Source organism: Aquila chrysaetos, chromosome 13 (assembly GCF_900496995.4).
Source record: "Aquila chrysaetos chrysaetos chromosome 13, bAquChr1.4, whole genome shotgun sequence".
In the NCBI taxonomy this organism is placed as follows: domain Eukaryota; kingdom Metazoa; phylum Chordata; class Aves; order Accipitriformes; family Accipitridae; genus Aquila; species Aquila chrysaetos.
In genome coordinates this window covers 28,625,388-28,638,723 of record NC_044016.1, presented here as the reverse complement: position 1 = coordinate 28,638,723, position 13,336 = coordinate 28,625,388, and the positions used below count along the sequence as shown (strand labels likewise).

Below are 13,336 nucleotides of genomic sequence, written 5' to 3'. Positions count from 1 at the left end.
AAATTATTAAGCTTTATTAAAATTCCAGTTTTAATTGTCAGAAACTGTAATTCCTCAACTAAAGAGAGGCTCAACTAATTAAAAAGAGGCTTCCCTTTTCAATTGTTTTGCAGTCTTAAAAGTGTAAAAGTGACTTAAAACTGACTTTGGTCATGAAGCTGATTTTTTTAAAGTATTTTTCTGCATTGCTACTGTGAATGAGAAATGCTTTTCATCCTTTATACTTTCTGTATAAAAAATAATTCAACAATTAATTTTTTAAGTGTTTTAAAGTGTAATTCTCATTGTTGTTTCATGGGTGACAGTACGTAGAGTTTCACCAAGGACCTTTCGAGACCTCAGTTAAACAGTAATTGGTACATGCTGTGCAAATTACAGTTTTAATAAATGAGTGAATTACTAAGGTGTGGATTCACTGCTGCGTCACTGGAGTGAAGTACTGAAACCAGACCTGCTGTTTTGAAAAGTCTGGAACCATCCTTCCTGAGCCAAAAGATCAAGCTCTCCCACCAAAGGCTCCATGATGTCCTTACAGAGCTTCTGCGTCACTTTACAGAGTGAAAGCCCTTTGCAGGCGCGAGGCGGTTAAATGATGTGCGTGAGCTCCCTGGCTGCTCCTTGCCTCTTTCTGAGGGTTTTGCTTTCTTTGCTCGGTGACCTTCGGTGCAGACGCATTTCCTTGTGCTGCGCTTCCTGTGCATTGTCTGCCTGGGAGCAGTGGCCGGAACAGAGCGTTTGAGTAGCGGTGTAACAGCTCGGCACAGAAATGCCTTGGAAAAGAAATGCTTCAGGAAGTGGGTTTGGAGCGGTTGTCTTTCATCTATACGTAAATCTGGGCTGAGAGGGTATCAAAGCCTGCTCTTAGGAAAGGGTTTGCCACACTGATGTGTCCAGGCTCGTTCCAGTTAAGAATTGCATGGCGCTATTTGTGAGACAAATAGTGTGTATTTCTTCTTTCCTCCCCGTATTTAATCTGATCTGCTTCCTTTCCACTCGATTCTTGCAAATACAGCCTCTTGATTCTTCATTTGGTGTAAGAGTGTGTTCAGATTCACTTCCACTCTAATGCATTGCGCTTCTTGGCTGTGCAGGGTTAGTGGAGGGAACAGCTGTCTTCCAGGAGAGTGTTTTACCAGAGGATGGGGAGACCTTCATGATTGATGGTGTATCAGAGCTGTGTTAGAAGTGCTGTGTTGGCGTGCAGCAAGGTACATGGGTAGTAAATTTGTATTTTCTTCTATTCTGAAAAGGAACTGGAATATTCAGTCTCAGTCTTGTTTGTTAATAATCTCAACTTTCTTGTTCTTGGTTTGGTTTGTTTTGTTGGGTTTTTTTTCCTGAGAAACTGAGCATCCAGTATAGCCAGTGTGTTCTCTCTCTGGTCTGCTGCCTCCTTTTTATAACACCTGGGAGTGAAATCCTTTGGCATGCTGGTAAAGGATGAGATACTGAGAAAACACACGGAGCATCTGTAGACTCAGAATCGCTTTTCTGTGTTTAAGTTATTCAAAGGGGTCTTAAAGCCTTAGGCTGCAATGGCATGCAATAAATGGGATAATAATGGCACATGGTTCCACTTGGTACTAATTTTATATAACAGAATGGAACATGGTAGTCAGTGGCTAATCCTTCTCCTACACTTCTGACTTCAGGAATTTACAACTTTTGCAGAGGAAAGTGTGTTGTTTAGGTTTTAATTATTGATATTTTTGCTTCCTCTGTAGTTGTGTCAACTTTTAAAAGCAATGGTATATTAAATGCAGCTGGAAATATAATGTATAGAATACATTAGGGGGGGTATTTTTCTAGCTTTTGACATTTTTTACATGAAAATTAATATTCCAAACCAGCTTTCTAAATTGGTTAGCTTGAGAGACTGCATAATTTGGGGAAGAAAAGGAGAGCCCAGTTCTTAGTTCTGCCCCTGTGTCAAGCTGCTCCTGGGTTGTGAGCAGGCCCAGCATCCCATGTCCCTCTGTGCCCAGAGATGCCAATTTCCAGGCACAAGCCAGCCAAGCTCCCTTGCTGACTCAGCTGCAGACTAGCTTGTGCTGTCTTGGAGAAACTGTTATCTTTACTCCAATTTGGTCACTGGGTTGGAAAAACCATCTGAAAATACTGTGATCATACATAGCCCTTTGGGGGTAGGTGTGAGCAGCCCAAACGCTTGTCAGTACCATCTTATTACCACTGCTCCAGATCTGTGTGATACATGCACACTTGAGCTGTTCTATTTTCAGCTAGGTCTCCAAGATTTTAAAAAAGGCAAAAAAAAAGGATATTATTCAGTAATAGAAAGTATTAATAGCTTTTGTCTTCTCTTGGTCCAAAGGAGGCCTTTTGGCTTATATGTCTGTGCCTCCCCCATGTGTCTGTAATCTATTTTAATAATTTTTCTGGCGTCTTTTGTTTTGTTCACAGCCTACATGCTGACACACTACCAGTTTTGTTTCCGAAAGAGGAGTTCACAGAACTACGCAGTGCCTGATCCAACCAGCCGCTTTGATGTTCCTCAGTGGACCATGTAGGTACAATTCAAAGAAACATATATTCATACTATATTGTTCCAAGTATTCAACATACCGGGAAACAGCAGATTTTTGGTAACAGTGCTCACTTTGTGAAGTCAGAGTCTTATGGAATTTATGGACTACAAAATCATTTATTAAGGCCTTCTAAGTTTGTGATGTGTTTTATCATCAACAGACACATCTATTTTAAGTTGTCGTGGGTGCTGGGAACACTGCGATGCCTATGATTCCTGTAGGCATACCTCAGCTAACTTTAATAGCAGCTGCAGTGGTGCAAATTTCAGCTTAGGCACAAAACCCGGCAGAGAAATTGAACTAATTCTCAAGCAGTTGGCAAACTTTGTGCTTCTTGTTATTACAACTGCACAGCTAGCAGAATAAGAGCTAGCCTGGGTAAGAGCTAGGCTGAACAGGTTAAGAAGAGTAGAACAGTATCATGTTATTGGTAATCAGGAGAAAGATGCCTTCAGGTTATTCCTGTTGATCATCTTTAGCTTCTGCACAAACCTTCAAGTTTTCTATGAGTTTCAGACAAAAAATGCAGCTGATATTCCACCTCCAGGATTTCCCTGCAGAATAATTCAGTTTTGCTATAGTAGAGGTGAGAATCTAACAAGTTAAATTCAGTTTCTTGAAAAGTACGTTTTCACTCCTGGTTTTGATGTGCTAGCTGGGTTTAGTTTCAACAAGTCATTTCCCTCTGCGAGAGTAAACCTAGACAAAGAACTAAATTGTTCTGATTTAATTGCCAGAATTCATTATCACTTGACTGCTTTCTCCCTTGTATGTTATGCTGGTTTATGTCTCAGTTGCAGTAGCATTTAAAATAATTTACATGAATTGGTAGGCTGCAGCATTTATGTTTACATTATAGTTGGTGTTTCTTTTACATTCCTTACACATTTCTGTAAAACTTCCACTTGGGTTTGCATTTCTAATTTTGTGGAAATGAACTGTAAACATGGATATGTAGCAGTGGTTTAGATGGCCTGTATTTACACGTGCTGGCACACTCTCCTTGCAGAGAAAACGGCTCTCCTCACATACTTGCTTTAGGGACTGTGGCACTGACAGTTTATTGTGATTGTTTCTGGAGTGTCTTGAGATTTCAGTCACTCAATTCTGTGTGGAGAAAGCTACTAACCAAGTCATCTCAGGAAAGCACTTTCATAGCATAGTGGCTGAATCTTTATGGCTTCAATACTAATAACGGATGTCTTGGATGAATCCTGAAATGATGCTTAGCCCTGCTTTCATGTCCTGAAATTAGGACATGGTATCTTGCACACTGTTACACAGCTCGCCATATTCAGTTACAGTTGGTTTTGCCTTTCGTGTTGTGTTGACCATATTCCAGCTTTACTTACCTTTTTTTCAGGTATTTTGTGTAAGGTGAAAGGTTGTGGGTTTGGGGTTTTTTTTTGCTGATGACAGATTTTCTATGAATAAAATTCTGAAAACACATAAATTTTCTGGTTTAGTAGTTAAATTTAAATTGTCACAATTCATAAGTGGGTTGCTAGCTCTAGGTTGAAGAAGAGGTTCATGTTCTCTGTTCTGAGTATCCAAAATCTTCCCCAGTTGTAACTGATAGGCAGGAAAGCAATCTCAAAAGACATTTATTATGCTGGAGAGGATATCGAGTCTGAGGAGAATGCCTTTTCTGTAGGTATCAGTGGCACAACAATTCCTTGTCAGGAAATTTTTAAATTTGTGCCAAAATTCAGAGTACCCCAAAGGAACTGGAATTGAACTGTATTCAGTTTTAGCCTAAAAGGAAAGTAACAAAGAAAATACCTGAATTCATATAATTAACTTCTGCAAATTTTGTTACAGTCCACATCTCTCTCCCTGTATAAACATGTATTATTTGTCACTTAGACTCTGATGTGACAGTGGGGAAACAGTGAGCAAAAAATAAAAGGTTAAAGCACCAAACCATATAATCCGTCTATAAGAAATATACTAACAAAGTTTTCAGAAAGCCAGAAATTAGTATCTTCTTTTTTTCTGGTACTAAATTAGGAACAACGAAGCCATTATGCAAATATATCTAATGGATTACTTTAGATTTACACTACACTGTCATGCTAGCTCTTAAGAGACTATATGTATAAAGAAATAATAAAATAACATGCTTTACTACCCACAAATGTGCAGCACATTAAACAGAATTTGTCAGTTCATCTGAACACGTTACATTAGTCAAGAGGAGCAGCATCATTTTGCTTAGCAAATCTACACCAGCTAGACTGTTTGGGCTGTCAGAATCTTAAAATCTTGCCTCAAATGCAAGGGTAATGGTCACTATGACATGCATTTGTCATTTAACACAAGTCATGCTTGTGCTTTAGTAGCTTTTAGCAAAGTGTAGATATCTGCTAAGGTTGTGGTACAGGTGGGCTCTCTAATACAAAGTGCAAATTCTAACACAATTGGTGTAACTTTCAAGTGTGAACTAGATAATGTCTGATCTAAGAAGAGCCAGAGGAAATGTCTTTTCTTAGAAGGTTTGTACAGCAGTATATTCATGTCGATTATTTAAAGAAAAATAATAATGTGTTAAAATTCATTCATATTTGTTTCATATAGTCATAAATGTGATTAAAAATACTTTTTCTGCATTTAAATACCTACCTGAAACTTTGTGATATTGATAAAATCTAACTCAATCAGAAGTTTAACTCCAGAGCATTGATACTTGTTATAGAGAGTAGTGACACAGAAATATTCGTTCCTATACATTATCCCTTGAAAAATGATTCAAGCTCTTAATCCAAAGCTAATGAGAACGTGTATTTTTATTTATTTATCTATTTATTTTTTTATAAATTTTGATAGTAGGTTAGAGCAGAAGAGTAGCTTTCACAAAAAGAACAACCAATTCAAAGCATATGTAATTTCTGACTACAGCTGTCATGAGTTCATGCTGTAAGCAGTTGTACAATCAGCCAAATCTTAGAGTGCTTACTTGCTTAGTCCCTTTGAAGTGACTTGGCTTGGCATTATTTCAGGAGAAGCATCACAGCTTAGACCATTGTATATCTATGGCTGGCGTGTTGAGTTAATGGTTCATCCATGAGGATAGGGTACTATTATGTTTTAAAAAGATGATTAATGGCCAAAATTAATTTCCTAGAGACAATTTCCTCTTTGTCACATGTTATTTAACTAAGTCTATGCAGTAGCTATTGATGATGAGGAGAGCACGTAGACTGGCGTTCAATTTATTCATTCATAGTTGCTTATTTATTCATAAATAGATTATTTTAATTACTTGGAGGAAAAAAGATGACACAAACTGGTCATCTGTAATTTGCAGCCTGAAAGAAAGTGTACTTTTTATACTGGAATTAAATTTTTTAAGGATTTGTGATTTAAATGAAAAATGGAAATATTTGCATATTTAAATTTAGGTATACAAAATATAATTACTTTCAGCTGAAACTCCCTCTAGGGTATAGTGTAAAGAATTCTTTTTCCATTACATGCATTAAAAACTCAAGTGGAGTGATTATGGCTGAGTTCCGTTCCCTCTGAAAAAACATAACTTTTATCAACAAAGATCTTTCAATACCTTTTTTCAGAGGGAAGGCTATTAGTCTGCAGAATTACAAATTTCTATGTCCTCTGGCATTTTAAAAAAAATCTTGAGTTTTCTTGTCACGTACTTCACCAGACTGATCATGTTTAAATTGTGAGGTCAGACTAGTTTGCAGCAGTAGGTGGTATGTGAAATACAGACTTCAGGAAGAGCATGATTTCCGTAACCGCTTCAAAGGAAATACATTATAAATAAAATACATTTCTCTGGGGGCTTACAAAACTATTCTGTTTATAATTTAAATTACATTAAGCTAAATAAAATAGTACAGTAAAACCCTCAAGGGAAAAATACTTCATTTAAGTTTGAACATTACATTACTGCCATTAATTGGAAGTATTTTACTCTCTCTCTAATAGTTTATTTTTCATTGAGTATATATAATTAAAAGTATTGTCATTATAACAGGAGACATTCTCTTCCATTTTGTGTTCCAAGCCCTTCTGTTCAGTAGATCACGATAGTTTTATTTGCCTACCTTCCTTCATTTCTCACTGCTTTATTCCTGGTGACTAACCCTCTGAGCATCAGTGTATGACAGATTACCATCGCTGTGTCACGCATGTTCAACTTCATCAAACTCATACTGGAACTGACACTCTCAACCAGCCTGAAGTTCTATATTGAAACCACAGAGTGTGAGACTTACTTCTGCTGGAGTATTTTAGAGTCTGCTCGTCCAAACCATGCAGCTTCTTGCTTCTTCTGGCGTGCTCCCAGAGTTAACTGTTGAGCAGGGGCTGCAACACAAGCAAGAGAATCCATTAGTCTCCCTACTTTATAAATGTAACTTGGAGGCAGAGAGGAGATGCTGTACATACGTACATGCATACGTGCATGTGTGTATTTTGTGTATCTACAGTTTTAAGGTCATACATGTTTGTGCATGTGTGTGCATGTGATTTGCTGGTATACATATGGTTTCCTCTCTTTTCTTGCTATAAATTTATGCCTATTCAGTTTCATATGGGAACCTGATAGGATATTCCACTTCAAGTCATATGAAGATAATATGACTTCCAGGAGAGGGTGACTAGGAAAATATTGGAAAACTTCAGTGAACTATCTAATTGTAAGAATGATTTATTCTACCTTCCTTTTTCACCTCGTGACAAGAGACCATAGAGTCTGAACTAAATCAGGTTATTGTTCTTAACAGCATGGAAGGCAGTACATCTGTAGTGTCGAGCTCCTCTAATATTGACAGCTTTGAAATACAAGTTTCTGTAGAAATTGTCTAAGCACATATAAGCTTACAGAAGCTGAAACAGGTTTGTATAATAGAAGCAGGTCAGTCCCATATGCAATACTTATTCCCACTTCAGAGTCAGCTTTAAACCAGCCACTAACTTCAAATTAATCACCATTTAAGGTCTAAAACAAGCTTTGTGTTTCATATAAATTAAATTCAAGTGATTAAAAATATTTTTGCCGTGGGAAAATAAATCTTTACAGCTAAATATTAACAGTATCAAAATATAAAAAAGAAAGAAGCCATGCACAAATTTTCCCCTAATTTATAAAATGTTTGCTTTTTTTTTAACGAGCACTTTCAAAAGGCAATCGTAATTAAAAATAATGCTGGATTGAATAAAAACTTTGTTGACTAAACCTTAGAGGGGGGCGGGGAGGAGGTAGTACAGAATATCAAAGCTTAGACATATTTTCCATTGACTCAGAACCTAAAGGTTTTATGAAAAAAGTAAGAAGAATTAGTCACAAAAGTCTAAAGAAATTACTTCTTCGGTATATTTTCCAAGATTTTCATTAAGACTTAAATAAGTTTACATTTTCATTGTATATCCTTAGGAAATGTTTCTTTTTCCTTTCTGCTTTATAAGATTAGGTTTTTTTCTCCAGTATTATTTGTCTGCATTTTAAAACTAGCTTTTGTTCCTACTATAAATGGTCATCATGTGATTAAATAATAGAGGTAATGAACTCCGTAATGAAATACTGTATTTACTATACTGTGGCAAGTAGGAATTGATCTGAGTTTTTCTGTATTATATTTAACTTTCTCCAAATTGGGGGTACTGGTGGATGAAAAGCTGGATATGAGCTGGCAATGTGTGCTCACAGCCCAGAAAGCCAACCGTATCCTGGGCTGCATCAAAAGCAGGGTGGCCAGCAGGTCGAGGGAGGTGATTCTGCCCCTCTGCTCCGCTCTGGTGAGACCCCACCTGCAGTACTGCGTCCAGCTCTGGGGTCCTCAGTACAAGAAAGACATGGACCTGTTGGAGCGGGTCCAGCGCAGGGCCACGAAAATCATCAGAGGGGTAGAACATCTCTCTCCTGTGAGGACAGGCTGAGAGAGTTAAGGTTGTTCAGCCTGGAGAAGAGAAGGCTCTGGAGAGACCTTGTTGCAGCCTTTCAATACTTAAAGGGGGCTTATAAGAAAAGATGGGGACAAACTTTTTAGTAGGGCCTGTTGCGATAGGACAAGGGGTAATGGTTTTAAACTAAAAGAGGGTAGATTCAGACTAGAGATGAGGAATAAAATTTTTTACGATGAGGGTGGTGAAACACTGGCACAGGTTGCCCAGAGAGGTGGTAGATGCCCCATCCCTGGAAACATTCAAAGTCAGGTTGGACGGGGCTCTGGGCAACCCGATCTACTTGAAGATGTCCCCATTCATTGCAGGGGGGTTGGACTAGATGACCTTTCAAGGTCCCTTCCAACCCAAACTATACTATGATTCTATGAAATTTATTCAAAAATAGTTTTCATTATGCAATTAAATTACACTATGATTAATTCTTTTTTTTCCCTTTCTGGTCTCCTATCCCTTTCCACCACCTTCGAAGTTAATAGAGAATAATTTTATGATTTTAATAAATGTATATGCATATATCACCACATATTTTGTTTAGCTCTCTGGCTGGGATGGTTTGTGGTAGGCTGAATAAAAAGTTAGTTCCTCATTAAAAATCTGAAAGTGTTGTGCAACAGAAGTCCATCTTTCTGTAGGTAAATGTATGCTTGTATCGCCAACTAAAATTCAACATGCTAAGGTAGTTCACATCCTACTCTCAGGGCTGACTGCTTGATCATAACAAAGAAACAAAAGCCCTTGGAGAAATTCAGGTCGGTAGCAAACACTGGAGAGGTGGGGTGGGAGGGCAGCAGTCCCTCCATCCCCTTTCCCAGCTCTTGCTGCAGCTGCGTCCCCCTCGCGTTGCCTACTCCTCTCCAGACCCACGGTAAGTGAGGTGACGGTCATGTTTCCCTTGTAACCCCTCATGCGCAAGGACTTAAGGAGGAACTTCTAGTCATTACCTTAGTGATACAACCTTAGGATTTTGCTGAAATGTCTATATGTAGTTGTCATAGAGGTACCTACCTGAAGCTGCAAGGTAACTAGGTTTTCCTTTAAGGAGGAACTGCAAGACTTTAAAATGAGGCTTTGTTCTGAATTTGCAAATTTGTCTGTTTGACTAGTTGTGCACTTTATCATGTGCTCTGTCTTCATACACACACAGCTGCCAGCCAGCCAGCCATGCTCTGAATGACAGCAAGGCACTAGATTCACATGTTTTATTAGGAATATGAGTCATAGGGGAACATAGTTGCAAGTCCACCAAATCTGTTGTTTCACTGTAATTTATAAGTAAAAATCAGCTTTCAAATGGACAGTTAATGTGGAAAGGAAAATCTTTTAATTCCAAAATGTCCAAAAATTTTATTACAAAATATTTTCAACCTTCTGCACATAAGATAACACCTTTCCTGGTCTGTTTTTCTAGTTACATTGCTCTGAAAAACAATCTCATCTCACATTTGTGCCTTTCATATTGTCTCTCATGATGCTATAGCACTGTCTTGAAATAACCCCTCAAAACTATACTCTTTTTTTATTATTATTTTGAACACTGTAGTGAGCAAGTGAAAATGAAAGATTGAAGTACTAAAGTCAGGTATACTTCAAGATGTGTTAAGTTACTTAAACGTATAAAAATGTTTTTAACACATATATAACATAAAACATAGTGCATTTATATAGATGTTAGCCATCTCTTTCTTGTTTTCTTATTTAGCCTATGAGATTTCTGGGAAATGTATTGTGTCTGATGTGTTGGTGGCTGCTATCAAAATACAAATAATAAAAGATATCATAGTGGAGGTGTCAGTCCAGCTGCAGGTAGTAATCAATGCTGCTTTGAAGCAGAGAATGTAGGAGGAAAGGAAATGGACCAAACAAAGAAGCTGTATTCGTACTTTTTCCCTGGGGTTTTTCAACCTTTTTCCATTTTAGACATCAGAAGAATAAGCGATTATGAAACTGAGCTTTATATTCAGTTCTTGGGCACAGTGTATCACTTGTGCCTGAAAGCTCAAGGGGTTCACAGTCAGCTCTAGCAAGATGGTCACTGCTAATTTGCCTGGTGCTGGGCGAATTACAAAGCTTGTGCTTTCATGCTAGTGCATATCTTCTGAAAAAATGCCTGCATTTTATTGGGATACCATTGCAGAGCTGATCCTACCAAGATGCCAAGGGCTGATTCCCTAAGATATACTATGTCAGCCCCTGTATTGATTTAATACAGTTGTTTGCATGTGACAAAAAAAGAAAGATTCCTCAGTGTTCAAAGCATTTTAAAATCTCTGGTTTTTTCAGTGAGGATTTTGAATAGGTGACTTTGAAGCTGATTGTTTCAGAACAAATTAAACAGGTCCAAACTTATTCTTGTAGCATGCACTGATACAGTGTGCATGAGAGAAGAGTTAGAATCACATTCACTGCAACCTGTAATTACTTTGTTGGTGAGTTCGTAAAACTTATCCTAGTGATTAATAGAAAAGAAGAAATTAGTAGTGTGCCTCTACCTTTTTTGTGAAAGATACTCCATCCCTTCTGTTAATTTATATTAACAGGTTGACTATGTTGACAGACTGACACTAAGGAAAGGAGGTTATGAATGATTGTGTCACAGAGTCACGCATAATCAAATCCAACAGGTGTTAAAAGTCAGATTTATTCTTCAGTAAAAAGTTAGTTAGAACTCTGGTAAAATTTTATAAACCACAGGCTCAATGGTGTAAAGGGAATTAGTGCTACACAGCCAACTTAAGAATCCTTAAGATTTAAAAGTGATGACTCAAAATGCGCATATCACTCACCTAAAAGATGAGGGCTCTCAACCTCAAGGAGTTACCTAGGGCGGCATCCCTGGCTGCAGACCCACTGCTCCGAGGAGGACTGATTCCAAAATGTCCTCCGGTGGGACCCCGTTTATACCCTTGTTGAATCTGATCTGTGGTCATTTAATCCCTATTGGCCAAAAAGGTCACTCAGTGTACCTGGCACGTCTCGATTGGTCTGTTCTATGTTCAACCTGCGGCCTCTAGGGTTTGGGGTGTTTTTTCTCTTCTCCCTACCTGGAGAAGTTTCGTTTCCTGCTGGGGGGAGCGTACTGCCACAGGTGTAAATTGAATGATTCACTGTGATTCTTCAATTTCAAACTTTTCTCAAAATTAATTAATTAAATTATTCATTTAACTAATTAAAAGAGTTGTTGTTGCTTTGACGCTTATCTTAAAGTGAATTGAAAAGTATTTTCAATAACAGCACAACAAATTTGCAGTGTCACACTGTGGCCCAAGAGATGCCCAAGACAAGGTATTGTAGCTCTTGGGAAAGATCGACAGAGAAGTTGTACAACCGAGAGCAGAGCTTTCTGTGGCATGGTGACGAGGACTTGGACTCAGTAATCCAAATGCCCTCTGCTTCTATTTGTAACTGGCAGTCTGCCCAAGCATTTTCAAGATTTGTTTCCATTTGTCTTTGTGCTCACATTTTAGCATTTACCTCTTAGATTTTTCCACTGCTCTGTGACATCTGCAGGGTCTGATGACCAGGATCTCAAAGTCTTTGTGTGTAATCATTGACCATTTCCTACATACCCGCTAGGTGACAGAGCTGCAGGCAACACAACTTGCAAGAGAGGACTTTTCGGCCTGATTTCTGATTTTCGGGTGAGCTCTAGGCACCACTCCTATACCACTTCATCTAAGTTTATTGCAGCCCTGGTGGGACTGTGCAAAGGGTTTGAACAGCTGGAGGCTCAAGTGGGCTGCAAAACATGTACTGGGCTGCTGATCGGCTGGCATTTACCAGCTTGACTGTCTTCTAAAAGAAACTTGAGAAGCAACATTTTGACACACAATTTTTCAGTGACATTCGTATTAAATGGATATAATGTCTGTCTTCAAAAGTACTGAGCTGGATCTGCAGGCTATATTACTCTGAATAATTTTTAAAAGTATATCTTCCCTTCTGAAACATTTATTGGACATTGTATGGTTAATAAGAACTAGGTGTACTTAAAGGTCCCTGAGGAAAGAAACAACAGGTGGTTCGTGTCAGTCGTCTTTTTTTTCATATGGGGAACATTAAGTTGAAGATTGGCTGCGATATACTATATTGGTTTATTTGTCTCTCGACAGAAAATAAGTTGCGTTTTATACCAAGGTAATACATAGTGCATCTTGGGGAAAGGATGTGGACTCTTAAGTTTCTGGTCTTTTGTTTGCCCAAGCCAGTGCCTTTTTGATGAGTTGCATTTCTACTTTCTTCACACTGCATCCATTCCTAGTGATTCCTTTTCTTCTAAATAGCAGCCAAGGTTGAGTAATTATTATTATCTGTTATCTTTATGCATCTGTCTCTTTGGGACTATTTGGATCATATGCCTAAAACCCAGTCAGGACTGAGAAAGATTTAACGTACTGACAAATCCATTTTCTTATTACTCTTCTTTTTAATCGGGGCAAACTCAGAAACCTAAGGACTACCAATCCCTACATCCCCTTTTCTCACTAGCCAACATGTTTAGCATTGACAGGGGTTCTATTAGCAATTTTTTGGTTATCTGTAATTGCTGAAGAGGCCTTTGGGATGAACTGCACCAAGTAGCTACCAAAAATATATAGGGTTGTATAGTGCATTAGATGTCATTAAATGCTTAAATTAGATCCCTAGCGCACACATGTACAATCATTACTACTTGTAATATGTATCAACAGTTTCAGCTCTAAAAATTTAAGCTCAAGCTCTGTAGTAGCCACTGCCATTAATTTGCTCAGACTGTTTGTCAGTACACATAGGGATTTGTTGGAGAGGGTCAATAATTAGTGGGATATTTGCTGAGGTTTCTTCCTCATTTTAAAGATAGTTTTAAATTTTGTTTCAGTGAGTCT

At 38.2% G+C, this 13,336-nt stretch overlaps 1 protein-coding gene across 4 annotated transcripts in view; it reads left to right on the top strand.

Annotated features, from left to right (window-relative positions):
• The window catches only part of CHRM3 (cholinergic receptor muscarinic 3), a 283,661-nt gene that overhangs the window by 151,048 nt on the left and 119,277 nt on the right, over positions 1-13,336 (top strand). For all 4 annotated transcript variants that reach the window (XM_030036069.1, XM_030036073.2, XM_030036072.2 and 1 more), the window contains one exon: positions 2,422-2,524. In XM_030036069.1, coding sequence (XP_029891929.1) covers positions 2,427-2,524 — 98 coding nt within the window. In that variant the 5' untranslated portion in view covers positions 2,422-2,426. The remainder of the gene's footprint in view (positions 1-2,421; positions 2,525-13,336) is intronic.